The 23,329-nt window shown below is 36.9% G+C and overlaps 3 protein-coding genes and 2 pseudogenes across 5 annotated transcripts; 3 read left to right on the top strand and 2 right to left on the bottom strand.

Annotated features, from left to right (window-relative positions):
- Positions 1-425: 425 nt before the first annotated feature.
- Positions 426-817, bottom strand: AT3G29077 (annotated as a pseudogene). Its single transcript has one exon.
- A 1,962-nt stretch (positions 818-2,779) lies between these two features.
- On the top strand, positions 2,780-7,686 carry AT3G29076 (annotated as a pseudogene; the record flags this gene model as incomplete). The annotated part of the gene is made up of 1 exon: positions 2,780-7,686.
- A 3,867-nt stretch (positions 7,687-11,553) lies between these two features.
- AT3G29075 (glycine-rich protein) lies at positions 11,554-13,103 on the top strand. Its single transcript, NM_113830.3, has 2 exons — positions 11,554-12,127; positions 12,228-13,103. The coding sequence occupies exons 1-2, from the start codon at positions 11,681-11,683 to the stop codon at positions 12,663-12,665; spliced, it is 885 nt and encodes a 294-aa protein (NP_189551.1). The 5' UTR covers positions 11,554-11,680; the 3' UTR covers positions 12,666-13,103.
- A 53-nt stretch (positions 13,104-13,156) lies between these two features.
- AT3G29070 (emp24/gp25L/p24 family/GOLD family protein) lies at positions 13,157-14,229 on the bottom strand (the record flags this gene model as incomplete). The annotated part of the gene is made up of 4 exons (NM_113829.3): positions 13,872-14,229; positions 13,580-13,789; positions 13,374-13,450; positions 13,157-13,301 (listed from the first exon to the last, which is right to left on the bottom strand). The coding sequence occupies exons 1-4, from the start codon at positions 14,115-14,117 to the stop codon at positions 13,157-13,159; spliced, it is 678 nt and encodes a 225-aa protein (NP_189550.2). The 5' UTR covers positions 14,118-14,229.
- Positions 14,230-15,632: 1,403 nt separating this feature from the next.
- Positions 15,633-19,579, top strand: AT3G29060 (EXS (ERD1/XPR1/SYG1) family protein). Its single transcript, NM_113828.3, has 13 exons — positions 15,633-16,538; positions 16,613-16,871; positions 16,940-16,988; positions 17,071-17,142; positions 17,217-17,346; positions 17,425-17,545; positions 17,692-17,950; positions 18,041-18,145; positions 18,220-18,264; positions 18,349-18,501; positions 18,610-18,888; positions 18,989-19,128; positions 19,224-19,579. Exons 1-13 carry the CDS (start codon positions 15,845-15,847, stop codon positions 19,318-19,320), a joined length of 2,403 nt encoding a protein of 800 aa, NP_189549.2. The 5' UTR covers positions 15,633-15,844; the 3' UTR covers positions 19,321-19,579.
- Positions 19,580-23,329: the final 3,750 nt, after the last annotated feature.

The following is a 23,329-nucleotide window of genomic DNA, read 5'->3' as shown; positions in this document are numbered from 1 at the left end:
ATAGTTGTTAAAACAAATCATTGGAGACTTTCAATATATGTTGGACAGAAATAAGTGTATGAACTTCTAAGTACCAGCCTAGCATAGGTTATCTCATCCATTTGCATTATATCTTTTGTGGCGAACAATATGTTCACCAAAATAAAATCTCAGATAAGTTGCTAATATTAACCTTCATTATCTATTACTTATAATGTACATTATATTAGTATAAACAAAAAATGCAAATGTCGGAATTAATCGATCAACTATATCTTAATAAACTATTTCTTTTACAAGTACTTCAAAACAATCCTATAGATTTTAGAGTCCACTTTTTGTATACTAGATCTTTTTTTGGTCAAAATTTGTATACAACATCTATCTACTTATTGTGACATCTACTACAAATTATGAAATAAAGTAGTAGTTTTTTTTGTCTTTTATTATTTCCAATAAAACTTATAGTAACTAGGCAACAAAGCGTTATGAAAATAGATTCCATCATCCCTAAATAACCAATTATACGATGATCTATCTTTAACGAACAAAGCTTGCGCTTGATATGCAGTAAAACCTATAAAATGCTTATCACTAGATCTTTTATATATATCGCTCCAAAATCATGTGGTTCTACAAACATTTGTCTTGAAGCTTAATGACATAACTTCTCCAATTTTGATATATTTTATACCAATATTATTGTTTTTTATTTACAATGCAATTGATGATTTTCTTGCTTTTGCGACTAAATTCGTTCTTGACCGTAAACATAGATTTTTTCCGTATACATCACCAATATGCAAAGACCAATTAGAAATAGAAAGATTGAGAGGTCTCAATTATTGTTATAAAATTCTTTTGGTAAATTTATTTATAGGTAACTTAGAGAGTCTTCTCATTGAAGTGTTATTTATACACACATGCTAGTATTTTAGCATTTACATTTCTCTCTTTTCTTGTAAATTTTTTATTAATAATTGAGGTAGCAACTCAATACAAAACTAATGATTGATAGTTGACAAAGGATCTATGTATTGGATTTTTTTTGTAATTAATAATAGATATAAGTCATTTTCGCTTAAAATAAAAATGTTATTGTTTGTACTTACTTTCTTATCGTTTTATGTATTTTGAGTAATATGTTTTTGTAAAATAAAATTATTGTTAAGAATGCACTTCCAAGGCTACTCCTTTTTAATTTTACCCCTTCCATTTTCATTATACAGCCTGAATTAATTAAATTCATAAATATTTCACAAACACCTTCATATATTTGCCAGTCAAGGTAATAATAGTTTAATTTTGGAATCTAATATTTTTAGATTCAATTAATGCATGCTGTAGACATGGAGGCCAGGTAAATTTATCTTCCAGGCCATCTTGACGCGACCCTGTAAGCTTGGTTTGTTAAAGTACTTTCTTAAAGTACGTTGGTAGATTTGCAAAATTAACCTTTTTTTACTACCCTTTTGCAACAATACTCTTTGTAACGCCCGTGAACCGGAAAATCGGTTAGGATTTGTTTTTTAAATCATCCGGTTTAATTGGTTGGGTTAATTGGAAACCCTAGAGTGTGCCTATAAAAGAAGGAAACTCGAGATTAGGGCTTTGGTTAGCCACTTTTCGTTTTATAAAGGAGAAAAAGAGAGAAAAGGAGAAGGAGCAGAATCGTTAGGGTTTGGGAGAAATCAGTTTCGTCATATCAAATCGTGGTAAAAGGTAACGAAATTTGGTAGAGTTATTCCCAAGTCCTTTATCGTTATTCTCCAGTTTACAGAATTGGATTTGGATTAAAATTGGTTGAGTTATTCGCAGTTTCGTGAGACACGTTTTCTCATACGCGAATTAGGACCAGCGGAGATTGAAACTGAGATCGTGGTCTCGTCTGTTTTCCGATCGGCACGAGATTTTGTGGGCAGCTTTGTGACGTCTGCAGCTAGGATTTCACCGGAGCGATTGAATAGTTAACGGACGTTTCTGGACTGTTTCAGACGCAAGGAAAGTCTCTCCTGGGTTTAATTGCTATTAGAATCAATTTGTTAAGGTGAGTGCGTGACCATGAGCTTATCTGAACGATTGGGTTGTGTGATTTGTTTTGTGTGATGATATGTAGGTGTGGTGAATGTGTTTTGGGTGAATTGTTCAATGACTGGTTTGTTTGTATTGTATTCGTGATTATACCTTTTTATTTGCTTGTGTGTATAGCTCGTAGATGAGAGGATCGCCTCACTAAGTATTTATGATAATACTTACGCATCTCATTGTGTTGTTGATGCAGGTAAAGATAAAGTGTGATTGTGGAATCATGGCAAGGAAGAGAGGATGATCTAGGAACTCGTTTGTTTTATGTTTGGTGTTTTTGGTTATTGGAACCCGGTTAGGATTGTCAGTTATTCTTGGTTTTGTTGATCGAATTATTTATTTATTCATAAAATAGTATTTCTGACTTACGGTTTAATTATTATGTTATTGGTTGGTTTAATTAGATATTTATGGAAATATTTAATTATATTTTTTTACAAAAAAATGGGTCGGGTTGTTTCAATTTGGTATCAGAGCAATTACGGTTCTAGGATGTGTAAAAAAAAATAATTGATGAATTATTTTCCTGTTGATTGATGTGGGATGAGCTAGGGTGTTAGCATATTGAGGAATGATTATGGAGTGTTTAGTCAATTGTGTGTTGTTGGAGTCCTACCATCATCTTCTCCGAGCCTTAAATGAGATTCCACGGTAAGTTGTTTGTGATATATTCGTTTGTTTTATATTCTTAGCCATTTGTTCTTGAGTAGCACAGATGGTTAGAGGAGCTGGAGTTCGTGGTCGTGGTCGCGGTAGGGGACGAGTCCTCGAGAGTACCGGCGAGAGTGATGGCCACAGTGCCACAGTTGAGCAGAGTGTGGGTTCGCAGCCTGAGTTTGTGGAGCTCGGGGTTAGGAACGGTCTTGGTGCCGATATAGCTGGTGCAGCCGGAATGGGGGCTGGTGGAGCTGGTGTCGGTACCGGTGTGCATGCCGTTGGTGCTGAGGGCCCAGGAGTGATGGGTGCCGCAGCCGGAGGAGCCCAGGTTCCAGAAGTTGGTTTTGCGGGCCTGTTGAGGCAGTTGTTGGAGCGGTTACCAGGTGTGGTACCAGTGGAGGCTCCAGTTGCGCCACGAGTGGCGGAGGTACAGCAGCGGGCTGCGGTTGTTGAGGAGGTTCCATCTTATTTGAGGATGATGGAGCAGTTGCAGAGGATTGGCACCGGTTATTTTTCTGGTGGTACTAGTCCTGAGGAGGCCGACAGTTGGAGGTCGCGGGTTGAGCGGAACTTCGGTTCGAGCAGATGCCGGGCGGAGTATCGGGTAGATCTAGCAGTGCATTTTCTAGAGGGGGATGCACATTTGTGGTGGCGGAGTGTGACTGCCAGGAGGAGGCAGGCGGATATGTCTTGGGCAGATTTCGTGGCTGAGTTTAATGCAAAGTACTTTCCGCAGGAGGCGCTCGACCGTATGGAGACGCGTTTTCTTGAGCTGACACAGGGTGAGCGGTCGGTTCGGGAGTATGACCGGGAGTTTAACCGACTCTTGGTGTATGCGGGTCGGAGCATGGAGGATGATCAGGCCCAGATGAGGAGGTTCTTGAGGGGACTTCGACCGGATTTGAGGGTGCGGTGTAGAGTATCGCAGTACGCCACGAAGGCGGCACTTGTGGAGACGGCTGCTGAGGTAGAGGAGGATCTTCAGAGGCAAGAGGTGGGAGTGAGCCCAGCGGTACAACCGAAGAAGACTCAACAGCAGGTGGCACCTAGCAAGGGCAGCAAGCCTGCGCAGGGGCAGAAGAGGAAGTGGGATCATCCTTCCAGAGCTGGACAGGGTGGTCGTGCAGGATGTTTTTCTTGTGGGAGCCTTGACCACAAGGTGGCGGATTGCACGCAGCGAGCTGAGACGAGTGAGTGCTACCACTGCAGGGAGAGGCGACATCTCAGACCGAATTGTCCTAAGCTGCAGCGGATAGCAGTGACAGTGGTACAGCCGGCGGTGCAGCACGGAGTGCAGGTGCAGCAGGGAGTGCAGCAGTTGGCACATATTGCAGCGGCACCGCAGAGTTACACTACGCGTGAGATAGGCGATACCAGCAACAGAGCGATTACTGGTATGATTTCTGAGACTCAGACTTTGTGAATTATTTCTGTTGTTTTGGATATCATTGTTTTGTGATGAATGTTAGGGTTCTTAGCATATGAGGTTTGTGTAGGGACCTTATTAGTGGGCGGTGTAGAAGCCCATGTGTTGTTTGACTCTGGAGCATCGCATTGCTTCATTACCCCGGAGAGTGCCTCGCGCGGCAACATCCGTGGGGATCCTGGTGAGCAGTTTGGAGCCGTCAAGGTTGCTGGAGGGCAGTTTCTAGCGGTTCTGGGGAACGCGAAGGGTGTGGATATTCAGATTGCAGGAGAGTCAATGCCAACAGATTTGATTATCAGCCCTTTAGAGTTGTATGATGTTATTCTGGGAATGGATTGGTTGGATCATTATAGAGTACATTTTGACTGCCACCGTGGGAGAGTTTCTTTTGAGCGGCCAGAGGGAAGGTTGGTTTATCAGGGAGTGAGACCTACCTCAAGGAGTCTCGTCATCTCAGCAGTGCAGACAGAGAAAATGATCGAGAAGGGATGCGAGGCTTACCTGGTGACGATATCTATGCCGGAGTCTGTGGGGCAGGTAGCAGTGAGCGACATTCGGGTTATTCAGGAGTTCGAGGATGTGTTTCAATCGTTGCAGGGATTACCACCATCACGGTCTGATCCTTTCACGATTGAGTTGGAACCAGGGACAGCGCCGTTGTCTAAGGCACCCTACAGGATGGCTCCAGCAGAGATGGCAGAGCTAAAGAAGCAGGTAGAGGATTTGTTGGGTAAGGGATTCATTCGTCCTAGTACTTCACCTTGGGGAGCGCCGGTGTTATTTGTGAAGAAGAATGACGGGAGTTTCCTCTTATGTATTGACTACCGGGGGTTAAACCGGGTCACTATGAAGAACAAGTACCCTTTGCCAAGGATCGATGAGTTGTTGGACTAGTTGAGGGGTGCTACTTGTTTCTCCAAAATTGATTTGACGTCGGGTTATCACCAGATCCCGATAGCGGAGGCAGATGTTCGCAAGACTGCTTTCAGGACGAGATATTGACATTTTGAGTTCGTGGTGATGCCTTTCGGGTTGACTAATACACCTGCAGCGTTCATAAGGTTGATGAACAGCGTGTTCCAGGAGTTTTTGGATGAGTTTGTGATCATCTTTATTGATGACATTCTGGTGTATTCTAAGAGTCCTGAGGAGCATGAGGTACATCTGAGGAGAGTGATGGAGAAGCTACGGGAGCAGAAGTTGTTCGCTAAGTTGAGTAAGTGCAGTTTCTGGCAGAGAGAGATGGGTTTTCTGGGTCACATTGTTTCTGCAGAGGGAGTTTCAGTGGATCTAGAGAAGATTGAGGCTATCAGAGATTGGCCTAGACCGACGAATGCCACTGAGATCAGGAGTATTCTTGGGTTGGCAGGGTATTACAGGAGGTTCGTCAAAGGGTTTGCGAGTATGGCACAGCCGATGACTAAGCTGACAGGGAAGGATGTTCCTTTTGTGTGGTCACCGGAGTGCGAGGAGGGTTTCGTGAGCCTGAAGGAGATGTTGACGAGTACACCAGTGTTAGCATTGCCAGAGCATGGAGAGCCTTACATGGTGTATACTGATGCCTCGGGAGTTGGTTTGGGTTGTGTTCTAATGCAGCGTGGGAAGGTTATTGCCTATGCATCACGACAGTTGAGGAAGCATGTGGGCAACTATCCTACTCACGATTTGGAGATGGCTGCAGTAATCTTTGCCTTGAAAATTTGGAGGTCTTATCTTTATGGCGGGAAAGTGCAGGTGTTCACGGATCATAAGAGTTTAAAGTATATCTTCACTCAGCCAGAGCTGAACCTGAGGCAGAGGCGATGGATGGAGTTGATGACTGATTATGATCTGGAGATAGCTTACCATCCTGGTAAGGCTAATTAGGTTGCAGACGCGTTGAGCCGTAAGCGCGTGGGCGCGGCTCCAGGGCAGAGTGTTGAGGCCTTGGTGAGTGAGATTGGTGCTTTGCGGTTGTGTGCTGTGGCACGAGAGCCATTGGGATTGGAAGTTGTGGATCGAGCAGATCTTCTGACTAGAGTTCGGTTGGCTCAGGAGAAGGATGAGGGGTTAATTGCGGCTTCTAAGGTAGAGGGCTCTGAGTATCAGTTTGCAGCTAATGGGACTATCCTTGTGCATGGGCGAGTTTGTGTGCCTAAGGATGAGGAGTTGCGACGGGAGATCTTGAGTGAGGCTCATGCGAGCATGTTTTCCATTCATCCAGAAGCGACTAAGATGTACCGAGACCTCAAGCGGTACTATCAGTGGGTCGGGATGAAGAGGGATGTAGCTAATTGGGTTGAAGAGTGCGATGTTTGCCAGTTAGTTAAGGCTGAGCATCAGGTGCCAGGTGGCATGTTGCAGAGTTTACCCATTCCTGAGTGGAAGTGGGATTTTATCACGATGGATTTTGTGGTTGGGTTGCCTGTGTCGCGAACCAAAGATGCTATTTGGGTGATCGTGGACCGTCTGACTAAGTCAGCACATTTTCTGGCCATCAGAAAAACCGATGGAGCGGCGGTGTTGGCTAAGAAATATGTGAGCGAGATCGTGAAGTTGCATGGAGTACCTGTGAGTATTGTGTCAGACAGGGATTCCAAGTTTACTTCTGCATTTTGGAGAGCCTTTCAGGCAGAGATGGGTACTAAGGTGCAGATGAGCACGGCTTATCATCCACAGACAGATGGGCAATCTGAGAGGACTATTCAGACGCTTGAGGATATGTTGCGGATGTGTGTCTTGGATTGGGGAGGTCATTGGGCGGATCACTTGAGTCTGGTAGAGTTTGCTTATAACAATAGCTATCAGGCGAGTATTGGGATGGCTCCTTTTGAAGCGTTGTACGGGAGGCCATGCAGGACACCGTTATGCTGGACCCAAGTGGGGGAGAGGAGCATATATGGTGCAGATTATGTTCAGGAGACCACGGAGAGGATCCGGGTTCTTAAGCTGAACATGAAGGAAGCTCAGGATCGACAGCGGAGTTATGCTGACAAGAGGAGGAGAGAGCTTGAATTTGAGGTTGGGGACAAAGTGTATCTTAAGATGGCCATGTTGCGAGGTCCGAACAAGTCTATCTCAGAGACTAAATTGAGTCTGAGGTACATGGGTCCGTTCAGGATTGTTGAGAGGGTGGGACCAGTGGCATACATGTTAGAGTTGCCTGATGTTATGCGTGCGTTTCACAAGGTGTTTCATGTGTCGATGCTGAGGAAGTGTCTTCACAAGGATGATGAGGTGTTGGCTAAGATTCCAGAGGATCTTCAGCCCAACATGACTTTGGAGGCGAGACCAGTGAGGGTTCTCGAGAGGAGGATCAAGGAACTTCGGCGGAAGAAGATTCCTTTGATCAAAGTCCTGTGGTACTGCGATAGTGTGACAGAGGAGACTTGGGAGCCAGAGGCGAGGATGAAGGCAAGGTTCAAGAAGTGGTTCGAGAAGCAGGTTGCTGCATGAGTTTGCCTTTCCTTGGTTTCCAGTTTCAGTGTTGTTGAGTTTTTGAGCTTTTGAGTTGTTGTTGTTATTTCTCTTTCATTTGTATATTCGTTTGGAGTTGTAACGATCATGACAGTTGATGATTAATAAGATGAGTATTTTTTTTCTTGGATTTGACTTGAGTTGTCTTATTTAAGAATGTGTTGTGCGGTTTCCAAAAATGGAAAGTTTCCTAGAAAGGACTTGTCTATTTTTGGAAAGTTTGAGTAAACAACCTAAGAGAAAGGTGTGTTTACGAGATGGCTGGGAGTTGGTCATAAGGATGTTCTCGAGGGGATATGATGGATGGTGAGGCATAGAGGTGTCTTACGCGATATTGTTGCTCGGAAGCGTCTAGAGATATGCTCGGAAGCGTTTAGTATTGTTGCTCGAGGGACATGAGGGTCCCAACGACTCGTGAGGAGCGGGGTATGCTCCTGAGGTACCGGTAACTCGAGGGACATGGTGTCTTTAGAGTACGAGGGGTACCGTGGCTTCGGGTGACGATCCGAGAGCACGCTTTAGGGTGACGACCCGAGAGCGAGTTTTGTGGTATTATTTTCTCCAAGTGTCGTAACTCGATGACTTTGTGGCTGAGAGTGAGCCGACACAACTCAGGGTTTGACTTTGAGTGGGGAAGATAATATGTGTGATACCCGAGATACCGTAGGCCGAGGCCTGAGAGTGACGGTTTATGCTCAAAGATTGCAGTCTGAGAGTGGAGAGTGAGTTGTGAGCAACAATGACTAGTAAATCGTGAGTATATCGACTGGATAGAGAGACCTAGAGGGGGTCTGGTTGGAAGGAGTGCGGAAATACTATTTTATGAATAAATAAATAATTCGATCAACAAAACCAAGAATAACTGACAATCCTAACCGGGTTCCAATAACCAAAAACACCAAACATAAAACAAACGAGTTCCTAGATCATCCTCTCTTCCTTGCCATGATTCCACAATCACACTTTATCTTTACCTGCATCAACAACACAATGAGATGCGTAAGTATTATCATAAATACTTAGTGAGGCGATCCTCCCATCTACGAGCTATACACACAAGCAAATAAAAAGGTATAATCACGAATACAATACAAACAAACCAGTCATTGAACAATTCACCCAAAACACATTCACCACACCTACATATCATCACACAAAACAAATCACACAACCCAATCGCTCAGATAAGCTCATGGTCACGCACTCACCTTAACAAATTGATTCTAATAGCAATTAAACCCAGGAGAGACTCTCCTTACGTCTGAAACAGTCCAGAAACGTCCGTTAACTATTCAATCGCTCTGGTGAAATCCTAGCTGCAGACATCACAAAGCTGCCCACAAAATCTCGTGCCGATCGGAAAACAGACGAGACCACGATCTCAGTTTCAATCTCCGCTGGTCCTAATTCGCGTATGAGAAAACGTGTCTCACGAAACTGCGAATAACTCAACCAATTTTAATCCAAATCCAATTCTGTAAACTGGAGAATAACGATAAAGGACTTGGGAATAACTCTACCAAATTTCGTTACCTTTTACCACGATTTGATATGACGAAACTGATTTCTCCCAAACCCTAACGATTCTGCTCCTTCTCCTTTTCTCTCTTTTTCTCCTTTATAAAACGAAAAGTGGCTAACCAAAGCCCTAATTTCGAGTTTCCTTCTTTTATAGGCACACTTTAGGGTTTCCAATTAACCCAACCAATTAAACCGGATGATTTAAAAAACAAACCCTAACCGATTTTCCGGTTCACGGGCGTTACACTCTTTTATGTTGTCCATTTTTAAAAATACCCATTCTCTTGAACAGAATGACCAAATTACCCTCATCTAATAGGAACATGTAATTGGAAACTGAAATATTCCCGCCCATTTTTTGGCGCCGAAATTTATTTTTCCCGCCAAAAAAAAAATTCCGCCAAAAAAAAAAATTCCCAACCAAATTTTTTTTCGTAACAAATTTTTTCTCAACAAAAAAAAACCTTTTAAAAATCCTTGTAAATTCTTTTTGGTGGGAAATAGATTTACAAGGGATTTTAAAAGGATTTTAAAATATTTACAAGGGATTTTAAAAGGGTTTAAAAAGATTTACAAGAGTTTTTAAAGGGTCTTCTTGTAAACTCTTTAAAAATCTTTTAAAAACCCTTGTACGTCTTTTAAAATACTTTTAAACCTTTTTTTTTTGTCAAACAAACTTTCATTAGATTAAAAGTTATGGGAATACAAAGCTAAAGCTTCCTTAGCTAAAGAATCAGCTAGAACATTTGCTGATCTCGGGATATGGATACACTTAAAGGAAATACAACGCTTAGTCGCCTCAAAAATATCTAGAAGAGGACCATGGATTTCCACTAGAGGGGTCTTCAAGTTAATCGCCTTTAAAATCCTTAAAAAATATTTAAAAAAACGTTTATAAATCTTTTAAAACCCTTTAAAATCCCTTGCAAGTATTTTAAAACCCTTTTAAAATCCCTTGTAAATCTTTTAAAACACTTTAATAAACCCTTTAAAAATCTTTAAAAAACCATTGTAAATCTTTTAAAACCCTTTAAAATCTCTTGTAAATATTTTAACGATAACCGGATAAGCTTGATAGATGAACATAATGCATGAATCTCTTTCTCTAACATCTGTCTGCTTCTTTTTTAAGCAACGATGGATTTCAGGAGGTACGATTTTCATGGAAAGAAAGACAATGATCAAGGTAAATCAGAGAGGATAGGAGGAACAGATCGTCGAATGTCGTTCTAATTGATCAAGAGATCCACTTTTTTCTCATCAGATATGATAACATAAAAATAATAATTCCATTTATTTATTTATTCTTAACGATAGATTTTAATATTTATTTTTTCCATCCAATGGTTTATATTAAAAACTACATAACTAAACTAGTTTGTTTTTCTATTGTTTGGTAGAAAAAAGTTGATGACATCCATCCGGTTAGTTAATGTTTCTCTGGTAAGGGGTATAAAGGTCTAATTTTCCTTCAAAAAATGGTAAAATGCATACTGCTTGGAAAGTGCCTCAATTGAATAAATTTTTGTTTAAAGTGCCATATAGTGCAACCGTAAACAATTGAAATTTGTTTTCAACATGTCCAATGCAAGTATATGTAATCTCATGATAAAATGTAAACTAACTTATCTTATCGATGACTAACGATGCAGTGGTTTACCTACAGACTTATAGCTTTCAGGACTTATAGCTTGAAACATCTATGCTATCGACATATTTGACAATGTTATAGTAGATTGTATTTCATGAACTTGGCATGGGTAGCTTTAGTCTAAACATAAACTTGTATCCTGTATTTATAAGAATATTTTCTTATGTCAAAAAATATGCGCAAAATATTTTTTCGTGGAATTCAAGTTTAGTGAATAAGATGAATCTCATAATTATAGGAGAATGTTTAGCTTTTACCGTAAAAGTAGTTATTTAAAAATGAGGATCGTATTTAAAATGTATGATAATTCAAAATAAAACTACAAAATCTAACGGCTAATAACAATTCAATTTAATGGCCAGGATTAGACGCGAGTATCCGACTTTTAAAAATCGGATAAAAAGGATCCGCGTGCTTCTAAACAGATTTTTTCATGAAATAATTTTTTTAACCAAATAACAAAGTTGTTATTTCATCTAATTTCATGCACACCTCATTAAACGTACTTCTCAAATAATAGTATTGATGAGTTTGATATTGTATTTAACTATTTAAGATATATCATGAACCAACCACGATAACTATGTAACTTTCAAATATAGTGAAATTCTTAATAAAGTAATCAAATAGTAGATATTTTATTAATAATCAAATCAAATAGCATCATTTAATCTGTGCTATTACCTTGTTTTCTTTTAATTCTATCTCCCAGCCAATATACTCTTTTTAAGTTTGGATTCAATAAACATTACTTTTGACTTAGACAATAAAGATAAAAGCCACGTGTCACCCCTTGACTTTTCGTACGTAGTAGTCGCCATGTAAACAGAGGAAGCTCACAATCTTCATTTCTTGAGAGATCCAAAAAAAGAATCAGAAAGAAGAAGAAGAAGACTCCAAAAACGATGCCGTATTACACCAACGACGACAATGACGTCGACGATTTCACCGAATACGATCCGATGCCTTATAGTGGAGGCTACGACATCACCGTGACATACGGCCGTTCAATTCCACCGTCCGACGAGACTTGTTACCCTCTCTCCTCTCTCTCCGGCGACGCCTTTGAGTATCAGCGACCTAATTTCTCTTCTAACCACGATTCTTCTGCTTATGACGACCAAGCTCTTAAAACCGAGTACAGTAGCTATGCACGACCCGGACCCGTTGGATCTGGATCTGATTTTGGCCGGAAACCTAATTCTGGATATGGAGGGAGAACGGAGGTTGAGTATGGCCGGAAAACTGAATCGGAGCATGGATCTGGCTATGGTGGAAGAATTGAGAGCGATTACGTGAAGCCTAGCTATGGCGGTCACGAGGATGATGGTGACGATGGTCACAAAAAACATGTAAGTTTGAGAAATTTTAAATTGAAACTGAAACTTAGGTTTTGTTGAATTGAAATGGTTTTGGATGAGTTTTGAAGAAATGGTGGTTTAAATGTTGTAGAGTGGTAAGGATTATGATGATGGAGATGAGAAGAGTAAGAAGAAGGAGAAGGAGAAGAAGAAGGATAAGAAGAAAGATGGTAATAACTCTGAAGATGATGAGTTTAAGAAGAAGAAGAAGAAAGAGCAGTACAAGGAGCATCATGATGATGATGATTATGATGAGAAGAAGAAGAAGAAGAAAGACTATAATGATGATGATGAGAAGAAGAAGAAGAAGCATTATAATGATGATGATGATGAGAAGAAGAAGAAGCATAATTACAATGATGATGATGATGAGAAGAAGAAGAAGAAGGAGTATCATGATGATGAGGATAAGAAGAAGAAGAAGCACTATGATAATGATGATGATGAGAAGAAGAAGAAGAAGGATCATCGTGATGATGATGATGAGAAGAAGAAGAAGAAGGATAAGCACCACAAGGGACATGACTAAAAAAGCTTTATGATTTGGGATTTGCATTCTTATGACTAAATAAGTAACAATAACAACCTAAGCACACTGCTCTCTACGTTTATGTCAATTGTTGTTTTGTTTTTGCTTTGTGTTTTTGCTTCGTGTTTTTGCTAACTTTAGTGAGATCTTCATAAGTCATATATGTTAAGTGTGTCTTCTAGTGATGTCCTTTGGTTTAACGAATCCGCCTACTACTTTATGACCCGTAAATGACCTACGGGTTTGGCGGGGTTTACTCAGCCGTTTGAATTCACGGGTTAAGTTTTCTACGGGAACAGCTCATAAACGGTCCAAAATACAGAGAACAAAACTTGCTATTTTATATATGATCTTGAGTTTGGTCTAAAGCAAAATTTGCTATTTAAGTTTCTCAAAATTCAAGATGAAGACTATTGATTGGTTAAGTAAGTATAAGAAGCTAAACAGAAAACATCAAAATCTGTTAAATGTAACCGCAGCAACAAGCTTGATCAGAGGAGCTTCTTCCTCTCCAAGAATGACTTGAGGTGCCGTAGTTGTAAACCCGCGACCGACATTGTTACCACGAACGACAGTAAACTGAGAGCTGCCATTCTTGAATTCGTTGATCGGTTTAACTCTTGCATTTCCCTTTCCCTGTTACAATTTCAAATTACCCGTTTTAAACATCGAATTGCTTTTCTATTACTAAGTTTGATTAAATTGTACCTCTCTATGAGCTGAAACATTTCTTCATGTATAGTTTCTGTCACGTCGAGTAGTTTCCTCACCTCCACCTCTAGCATCTGAGAATAAACATACCACATTATAGACTAGAACTAAGTTATACATATAGATAATACGGTTTAGAGATATAGTATGTGTTTTATGATATGCAAAAAAATAACTATAGTTAGGTAACATATAATTTTTACGGTTATTTGGCCTCTCTTGGCTATAGTGGTCCAATCTTTAGCCTCTACACCGCTTTTCCACTCGAAATCAACCGCGAATTTTGCGGTAGGTCTATAACCTGGAGCCACAAAACACGTCATGTAATCGCCGGTTTCTTCTGCCGTGAACACGAATTTCCCGGACTCTACATTCTCTGCATGATGATGGCTTTTCCCTTTAGGAGATGACACCTATAAAGAGAAGTACATAAAATGTGATACTCAACCAAACGATTCATAGATTATTTGTCATAGATTCATAGTTAATGCTTACAGTGACGAAGAGTTTGTGAGAAGGAGGAAGATGGTGGCCTTCGTTGGGATTGACGATGGAATAAGTCCCAACGGTCATGTAATTTGTTTTGATGTCATCGGAGATACATTTTGTGTTACCTGATTCCATATCTAATCTCATTGATTCTCCTCTTCTCATCACCATCATCATCATCATCGTCATCATTGTTAAGATCCATCTTAACTTTGTCTTGTGAATCTTATATCTTGATGGTAGCAAATCCATCTTCTAGTTTCAGCAACAACAAACAACAAGGAAAAAGTTGGGATTTGTTAAAAGAAAAAAGACAAAATAATATTAAGTCTTGTTTTTGGTTTTGTTTTACATGCTTCCGTGTAAGAAGGAACTGATGAGTTTAAGTTTAGTTTGCTAAAAAGGTCAAAGAGATTACCACTTACACTTGTGGTTATAAAATCTAAAAAAAGACTTGATGCCCTAAAAAGGAGAGAAGAAAATCCTCGTCCACGGATTTTGAGTATATTTGAGACAAGTAATGCAACGATTTAAATTAGGTTTTGTGCCAAAAAAAACTTTGAAAGTAGACTATTTTTATAATTTTATCCGTCAAAAAAATGCAAAATTATTATACGAATTCCAAAATAATATGCAATATAATCCATTTTTACAATTTTATATATATTATAAATATTTTCACGATCACATATATTTGTTTTTGAAAATTTTAAAGATATTTTTGAACTCCTCATCTCGAGGGCTTCGATTTGATTTATCAAAATTTTAAAATTTGACAATAACAAAAAAAAGGCTATATTGAGTATTATTTTCGACTTCATATGATTATGTAACATTTTTTGGAGGTAAATGATAAAATTACAAAAATGGATGAGTTTGAGTTTTTTTGCACAAAATCCATTTAAATTTATGACTATTTTAGGTCCAACCATCCATCCGTATCCTAAAATGAAAATAATGAACGATTCAATAATTGAATAACAATCTATTAAATGACGAACACATGTATCATCTATAGTCTGTAACAATTGTATAACTATTCGAATTCAAACACACATAATATATGTTTTTCAAAAGAATTAGACCGCCATAGTTTTGTTTTGTTTTTTAAAGCAGATATAGAAATATTTGGCGTTTGGAAATGCATATAAATACTATTTTCATATTTGTCCTTAGCATGCGTGCACAGCTATTTTCATCAACGCTTTAATATATAACGCGTTATCGGGACTTTAATGTGTTGTTCATGTCAATTTAAATTTCATAACTATATTATGAAAGACATGAAAATAAAGTAGTTCCCATATTCTTTTAATAGTATGAATTTTGAAAATGTATAGTTGCATACGTTTATGGCACCAGATCATGAATTTTTTAACACTAGACTTATGGATATATGGATTTACAAGTTTATATTGCAATCCATTATGATTCGTATTTCCCTAAATCCACTTAATGTAGATGGATACAAAAAGACAAAGATCCGAATTTAGTATTTTTTTCCGTTTATATATATGTTACAAGATTTGTTTTGTTTTGTTTTTCCTATTATTTGCATGAGATTTTTTATATGAAAGGAAAATGCATTCGTATTCAACCGCATTTTATTACATATATAAACAATATTTCTGTGCTGGATCATTTGAGTTAATCTAATAAAGATGTCGACAAAAATAAAAAATGAAAATGCACAAAATAGCTCTATTTTTCTTTTATTTCTCGTTATAATTTTCTTTCTACCAAATAAATAAATCTTGATACACACACATACATATATAGTCTTTGATTACCAGAAAAAGAAACTTGATCCAGCTCTTACGAACCAAAATAAAAAACAATAATCCAAAACCAAAATTCAAAAGACTAGAGATTACAAAGGAGAAACATAGGATTTTCTTTGTTCTTGTGTTCTTGCTAGATTTTCCCGGGAAACTCCAATCTTTCCGGGGAAAAAAAGAATTCAGATCCGTAGAGAAAATATGAAGTTTGGAAGAGAATTTGAAACGCAGATGATCCAAGAATGGAAAGAAGCCTACATGGATTATCGTTCTCTTAAATCAATAGTCAAACAGATCCTTCGTTATCGCCTACAAAAACAACAACGTCCTCCTCCTCCTCCTCCTCCTCCTTCAACCGGAGACACCGTACCTCTTAAAACAGACGGTGGAGAAGGCGGAGGAGGCGGAGGCGGAGGCGGACCAGGATTATCGAGAAGAATCTCTCTTTACCGCGCATTTAGCGGTTTAACAAACCGAGCTTCTCGTTCTCCTAAGAAATCACATAAACATCATAATCCTTTAAGCAGCAAACGCCATCATCATCATCATAATCATCATCATTATCATCTCTTTGACGACGACGAGGAACAAATCATTTTGATTAATGAAGACGAGACAGCGAGTTATACGACGACGTTTCTTAACTCAGCTGAGGAAGGAGGGGAGATGGAGGTTCAGTTTTTCAGGCGACTCGACGGTGAATTCAACAAGGTTTTGAGATTTTATAAGCAAAAAGTTGAAAATGTTATGGAGGAAGCTGATGAGCTTAGTAGACAATTAAATGTTTTGATTGCTCTTAGAGTTAAAGTTGAGAATCCTCACGTTCATCTTCCTCCTGACCTTAATAGCGTCGCGAGTGCTCCTTCTTCTCCTCATTCAACAATGAGGACTCCAGGTTTAGCTCCATTTTACTTAATCCTAAACGTTAAGCTTCTTACAAAGGTTGATGTGAATGTTTTTATAATGTAGCCCCTTCACCAATGGATGTGATTAGAGAAATGGAAAAGACCGAAGATAAGAAAGTATTTAAACCTGCTCCAGTAGAAATGTTGGATCATGTAAAGCTCAAAATCGATCCCGAAACTCCGTTGTTAACTCTCAAAATGATGATTCTTGGTCTCCCAAGTGAGCAAACCTTCAGCAAACCCGAGCTTAGGAGAGCCGAAGAGCTTATGAACCGCGCTTTTGTTGAGTTTTATCAAAAACTTAGGTTCTTAAAGAGTTATTGGTAAGAATGTTTTTATAAAGATCCTCTGGTTTCTCGAAAACTCTGTTTCTCATCATCTCTCTTTGCAGCTTCTTGAATCAATTGGCGTTTGCAAAGATACTAAAGAAGTATGACAAGGTTTGTAATCTCTTAACTAATTAAGTACAAGGTTTATGTATATGTTCTTGCGATGATATATATCTATGTATTGCTTGCGCAGACTACTTCGAGGAATGCATCAAAGCCTTATCTAAATACAGTAGATCACTCGTATTTGGGTAGCTGTGATGAGGTTAATAGTACCATCTATTTTCACATCATCTTTTCTTTGATGTTACAAGCTAAACTTATCATTTACATTTTCAGGTCTCAAGGCTCATGTCGAGAGTGGAAGCGACGTTTATTAAGCATTTCGCTAATGGAAATCACCGAGAAGGAATGAAATGTTTAAGGCCTAAAACTAAGAGGGAGAAACACAGAATCACTTACTTTCTTGGTACCCAATTAATCTATTTAAGCTCTGTTATGAGTACTCTTTCTCATAGACTAAAACTTCATCTTCATATATATATAGGCTTCTTTTCCGGTTGCGCTGTCGCTCTCGCCATTGCGATAACGGTTCTTGTACATATTAGAGGCTTAACAAAAAGTGAGGGCAGGCATCAGTACATGGAGAACATTTTTCCTCTTTACAGGTCCGTTGTAAAGTTACATTCATCCCCGCTGAACCGAGGATAAAAAAAATCCTACATCGGTTAAATCACTCATTGACACTTAGTTTTGAGATGGAACCACAAGAAACTTACTGAATCCTACGATTTTCTAACACTTTTTTCTGCAGCTTGTTCGGGTTTGTTGCGGTTCATTTGTTTATGTATGCGGCAGACATATATTTTTGGAGTCGATACCGAGTAAATTACCCGTTTATCTTCGGGTTTGAGCAAGGAAATGATCTTGGTTATAGAGAAGTTCTTCTGGTAGGCTCTGGTCTAGCAGTTTTAACATTTGGAGGAGTCATCTCAAATCTCGACATGGAAATGGATCCAAGAACCAAAAGTTTCAGTGTCATCACCGAGCTCGTTCCTTTAGCTCTTCTAGTCGTACGTTCTTGAAATTAGACATTGATATTAATCTTTAACAATACATCAACATTGTTAGTTTTTTGAGACATCTTTTACTTATGATTGCAGTGCTTGATGATGGTACTGTTCTGTCCATTCAATATAATATATCGCTCGAGCCGATATTTCTTCGTTGGAAGCGTCTTTCGCTGTCTTTTAAGTCCTCTCTACAAGGTAACGTTCAAACCAAGTAATAAAACCTGAAAACGATGTTACATATAGTTCATGAGTATGTTTTTCTTTCCCAGGTTATTCTCCCGGACTTCTTCCTCGCAGATCAATTGACAAGTCAGGTACAACAAGCTGCTTGGTTTAGCATCTCGTTAATCTATCGGTTTTCTTCTTGACAAATCATTAATTAGGTTTTGGTTCCACAGGTCCAAACATTCAGAAGCTTATTGTTTTATGTTTGCTACTATGGTTGGGGAGGAGATTTTAAGAGACGAACACACACATGTTATGATAGTGAGATTTACAAAGAACTCTACCTTGTTGTTGCCATCATTCCTTACTGGTTCCGCTTCGCTCAGGTACTTAGAAAAAATTATCCTAGTTTACGTCGTAAACCGTATCATTTACTGTTTCATAACATTTTCAAAATGTTCAAAACTTTGTTTGTTTTTTTTTCTTTCTTTCAGTCTATTAGGAGGTTGGTCGAGGAGAAAGACAAAATGCATGGCCTTAACGCACTAAAGTATCTATCGACTATATTGGCGGTTGCGGCTAGGACAATTTTTGAGATGAAGAGAGGGACGTACTGGCTCACGGTGGCAGTAACCACTTCGAGCATTGCCACGTTGTTCAATACTTATTGGGACATTTTCAGGGACTGGGGTCTGATGAACCGCAACTCCAAGAACCCGTGGCTTCGTGACAAACTCTTAGTACCTTACAAAAGCATCTACTTCATTGTCATGGTAAACCAAAAAAATAAAGAAATTAAAGACACTTTTTCGGGTTTGAATTGTTGCGTTTTCGCGGGTTTTTTAATAACTAGAGTGGTGATTTGAAATAAAGGTGGCGAATGTGGTGCTGAGGCTGGCATGGATGCAGACTGTTCTTGGGATTAAAGAAGCTCCATTTTTACACAAAAGAGCTTTGGTTGCTGTTGTTGCAAGTTTAGAGATTGTTCGTCGTGGCATTTGGAACTTTTTCAGGTTCGAGTCTAACTTAAAACTCGATTTCAGGTTATTATTATCGAAAATAAAGATCGGATGATGAATTTTAATGATCTTTGTTTTTTTGTAATCAGGTTGGAGAATGAGCATTTGAACAACGTGGGGAAATACAGAGCCTTCAAGTCTGTACCTTTGCCTTTTCAAGAACTTGGAGGAAGTAAGAGCGTGTAAATAAAATTTTAACATCTCCAAAAACAAATACAAAAAAAACAGCTAAATTTGGATTAATTTCATAACTACATCATATGAAAATTGACTATTTTCAATTTTTTCAACAAATTAAATTAATCTCTTGGTGTTTAATCTTTGTGAATGTAGCAAATTAATGATGAATACACCAAATGTATATTGGGTTTCATACTTTGAACAGTTTATTCAATACTTATCTTATTCACATATAATTTCAAAACTATAGAAATGATAATAGTTACATCGCAATAACCAAGGAATGGTGTATGGCAAAGATGAACCAAAACTAGAGCATCTCTAATGGTGCTTCAAATTTTGTTCCAAACTTTATTTTGGTGTAAAATCATCTCTAATGATATTATTTAAAGAAATAAATAGTGTTGCTCCAAACTAAACTTATTGGATCCTAACTTATAAGGAATTTTGATGACTTTAATCAAATCATTAAAAGTAAATAAATGAAAAATTCCAAACTTTTGCTAGAGAGTTTTTTTATAATTTTGTTGATTAGTTTTTCATAATCTTGTAAAGTTTCTCAAACAATCTCTCTATTTTGATAATATTTTTCGTGACTTTCGATGACTTTATTTTGTGAAGAAAAGTGTAGAAAGTCATGAACCAATAACATAATAATTTAATTCATTACAATCAGAGATTCTTTTGTTTTAATTACATAACACAAAACTTTTACTGACTTTATAAAAATATGAATCCAATAACTCTAGATTTATGAAGATTTTAGATTACTTTTTACAAATCTTAAATGAATAACATAAAAATTTAACATACTTTTAAAATTTTTTGATTGAATAACAATGGATTGTACATGACACTTTAAGTCACTAAACTCTTTTAAAATCATAAACCAATAACACCCCCAAATTTCCGTTCCTTCCAAATGTGTTTTAAAAAAAAGAACAATCGCTTGTTACTATAATAAAGGATCGATGAAATGAGATTCTAATGTTAAGCATTTCAAAATGTTACGAAACCGTACAAACAATTTATGTGATTAGCGTCAAATGCATAAAATTGCAAACGCAAAAACTAGCGGTTAAATATTACACACTCATGAAAGGTCTTAAAAGCTTAATTAGTTCCCATTACCAAAGAAAAAAATAAAAGCTTAGTTAGTTCTTACAAAAATAAAACAAAGCTTAAAGTAAAAGATATAATTGTGATACGCTGCATCATAATGTCCATGAGTGAACGAGTCTTTCCATGTCTTCCTCATCGTTCACATCGTCCACACCATCTTGGTCATTCACGTCGTCTTCGTTGGTGGTGTCATAAACAAAGATCATATGATATTTTCTAAGAAAAGGCATTCCAAAAATACTGTAGATAAATAAATAAAAAGCAAATAATGTTACTAATAGTTTATTTATATAATATATAAAAAAATATACAACTAAACATATAAATATCCGGGAATTTCATGTGGAAAATACACAGGTCCAAAAATACTCGAGGATCCGTAAACGTATCCAACTTGGATGATATACTATATTTTTATATATTTAAATGTGCATTAGAATAGAAAATTGATATATACATTTAATTGATAAGTAATTTACGAAACAAAACGTACTTGACATGACGAGATGAAGAGATAATCCTCCGCAGTGAAATAAAAATGTACATCGGGCAAATAATTTGCTACCGCCGCTGCCACTTCGTTATTTGTAAATATCATCCTTTGCATAAGGGGTGCCTATGATTAGAAAAGAGAAAAAAAAAAAAAGATAAAGTGTTACGTTAACATAAAACAACAAATAACAATAAAATGTTGTAAATAAAACTTACATGTCACAAATTTGAGAATTAATTTCTCGGATAATGAGCTACATATATAAATAGAAATGATAAATTGCATTAGTAAAGAGTATTTGATACATAATAAAAATAAAACAAAATTAAATCCTTTACTAACCGGAGGACCGTATATATGCAGACATTATGTATAGATTAAAGCTTTATGGGTGAGTGATCCTAGAAAAAAAAGAGTAAAAAAGAAGTAAATCTCATGTACTAAAAACACACATATATAGATACACTCATTCTTGTAATTAATTATTACCATGATATCCGTCGACTTGGCTGGAAGGCATCCATTTGATCCATCTATTACCTTCAATGAGGTTGAAGTATATATGCTCATCGACAAAGTGATTCTGATCAACATCCCCAAAGATTATTTCTCCTCTCAAATTATAGTCGTCACCACAGTAGCCTTGTTCATAGTAATTTTGTAGCCACATTGAGAATATATTTCAATGTAAGAGCCTATGATCCATCATATATCTCCTAAAATTAATTAAAATAAAACATAATTATATTTCATATTTTTTATTTGTTATCTAAACTTATGATTAAGGAGGTGTTATCAGTTCCTAGTTTACAAGGAATTTTGATACCCTCAATCAAATCCTAAAAAGTAAATAAATGAAAGATTCTAAAGTATTATTAGAGAGTTTTTTATAATCTTGTTGATTAGTTTTTCATAATCTTGTAAAGTTTTTCAAATAATCTCTTTATTTCGATAATACTTTTCATGATTTTCTATGTCTTTATTTTATGAAGAAAAATGTAAAAAGTCATGAACCAATAACATAATGGCTCCAAATGGATGACATATAGTTGAATGATTGGAAAATTTTGAGTTGAACAAAACAAAGTTGAACATTATTTAACTCATTCCTCTGCAAAATAGTAGACGAAAGGGTTGAACAATTTTCCTTTAAAATTTGTTTATTTTTTCAATTTTTTTTACTCGAATGGGTTGAATCAATTTTCCAACCTAATCATTTCAAATGGAAAAAAATGAGATGAATAGTCATTCAACATTTTAAACTTCTCATTTTAATACAATCATTTGCACCCAATAATTTAAATCATTAACAATCAAAGTTTGTTTTGTTTTAATTGAATAACACAAAACTTTTACTAACTTTATAAGAGTATCAATCCAATAACCCCAAATTTATGAAGATTTTAGATTACTTTTTACAAATCTTAAATGAATAACACAAAACATTAACATTCTTTTAACAAAATCTTGATTGAATAACAACAGATTCTACATGACACTTTAAGTCATTAAAACTCTTTTGAAATCATAAACGAATAACACCCCCTATAGTATTATTAGTGTTTAGTTCATGTTTTTCACCAAATTATAATATGATATTGTATGTTTTTCTATTGTTTGAGGGCCATTTAAAATTATTACATCTCTGAAAAGTGTTAGATTCCAAAATAATTTTGACTCATGGCTATATTCTTAATTATTTTTGAGCCAAATGTTAGTTACTAAATTAACCTATATATATAGATGACCAAAAAAAAGCTTTACCACTAGAATGAAGTTAAAACAATGGTGGTGTTTATGAAAAAGTTAGTTTGCTTGGTGACAACATATGAGACAATCCATTTGTTTATATAGAGGTGACTATTTACAATCCTTTTTCTTATACGATTAATAAGTGATTGTATAATGTCATTAGTCCTTTTTATTGTAAATTTAGTAACTTATAAATTCAGAATTATTTTATAATTTTGATTTTTGTGGTTACATATAATTTCCTTATATATGTATAGTTTCTTTATAATAATCTTTTTATATTTTTAAAATTATGTTTATAATTTTGTTATAAGTATCTTTTCACTAATTTTTATTTTTCATCCATACATTAATTAAAAACTCACTCCTTGATTAATGGTAGCCCAATTAGGAGGATCTTTTCACAAATTTTAAGTTGTTAAAAACACAAAGTTTGTTTGCCAAAAGGCAAGATCTCTTATGGAAATATAGGTATAATTTCTTATAATTATCTTGACGACCTAGTAAACAAAATGTCCACATCTATTACACAAAAAGAGTTCTTTTGAAATTCTTACAATAGTTCTTTTCTAGGTGGGTTTTTCCATATGCAACTATATTTAACCAATATGGTCATCACCTTACAATCGTGCGATTGAAAGAGTTTGA

Source organism: Arabidopsis thaliana, chromosome 3, assembly GCF_000001735.4.
Source record: "Arabidopsis thaliana chromosome 3, partial sequence".
In the NCBI taxonomy this organism is placed as follows: domain Eukaryota; kingdom Viridiplantae; phylum Streptophyta; class Magnoliopsida; order Brassicales; family Brassicaceae; genus Arabidopsis; species Arabidopsis thaliana.
Note: the sequence above shows the minus strand (reverse complement) of the source record. Positions and strands in the feature narration are given on the sequence as shown.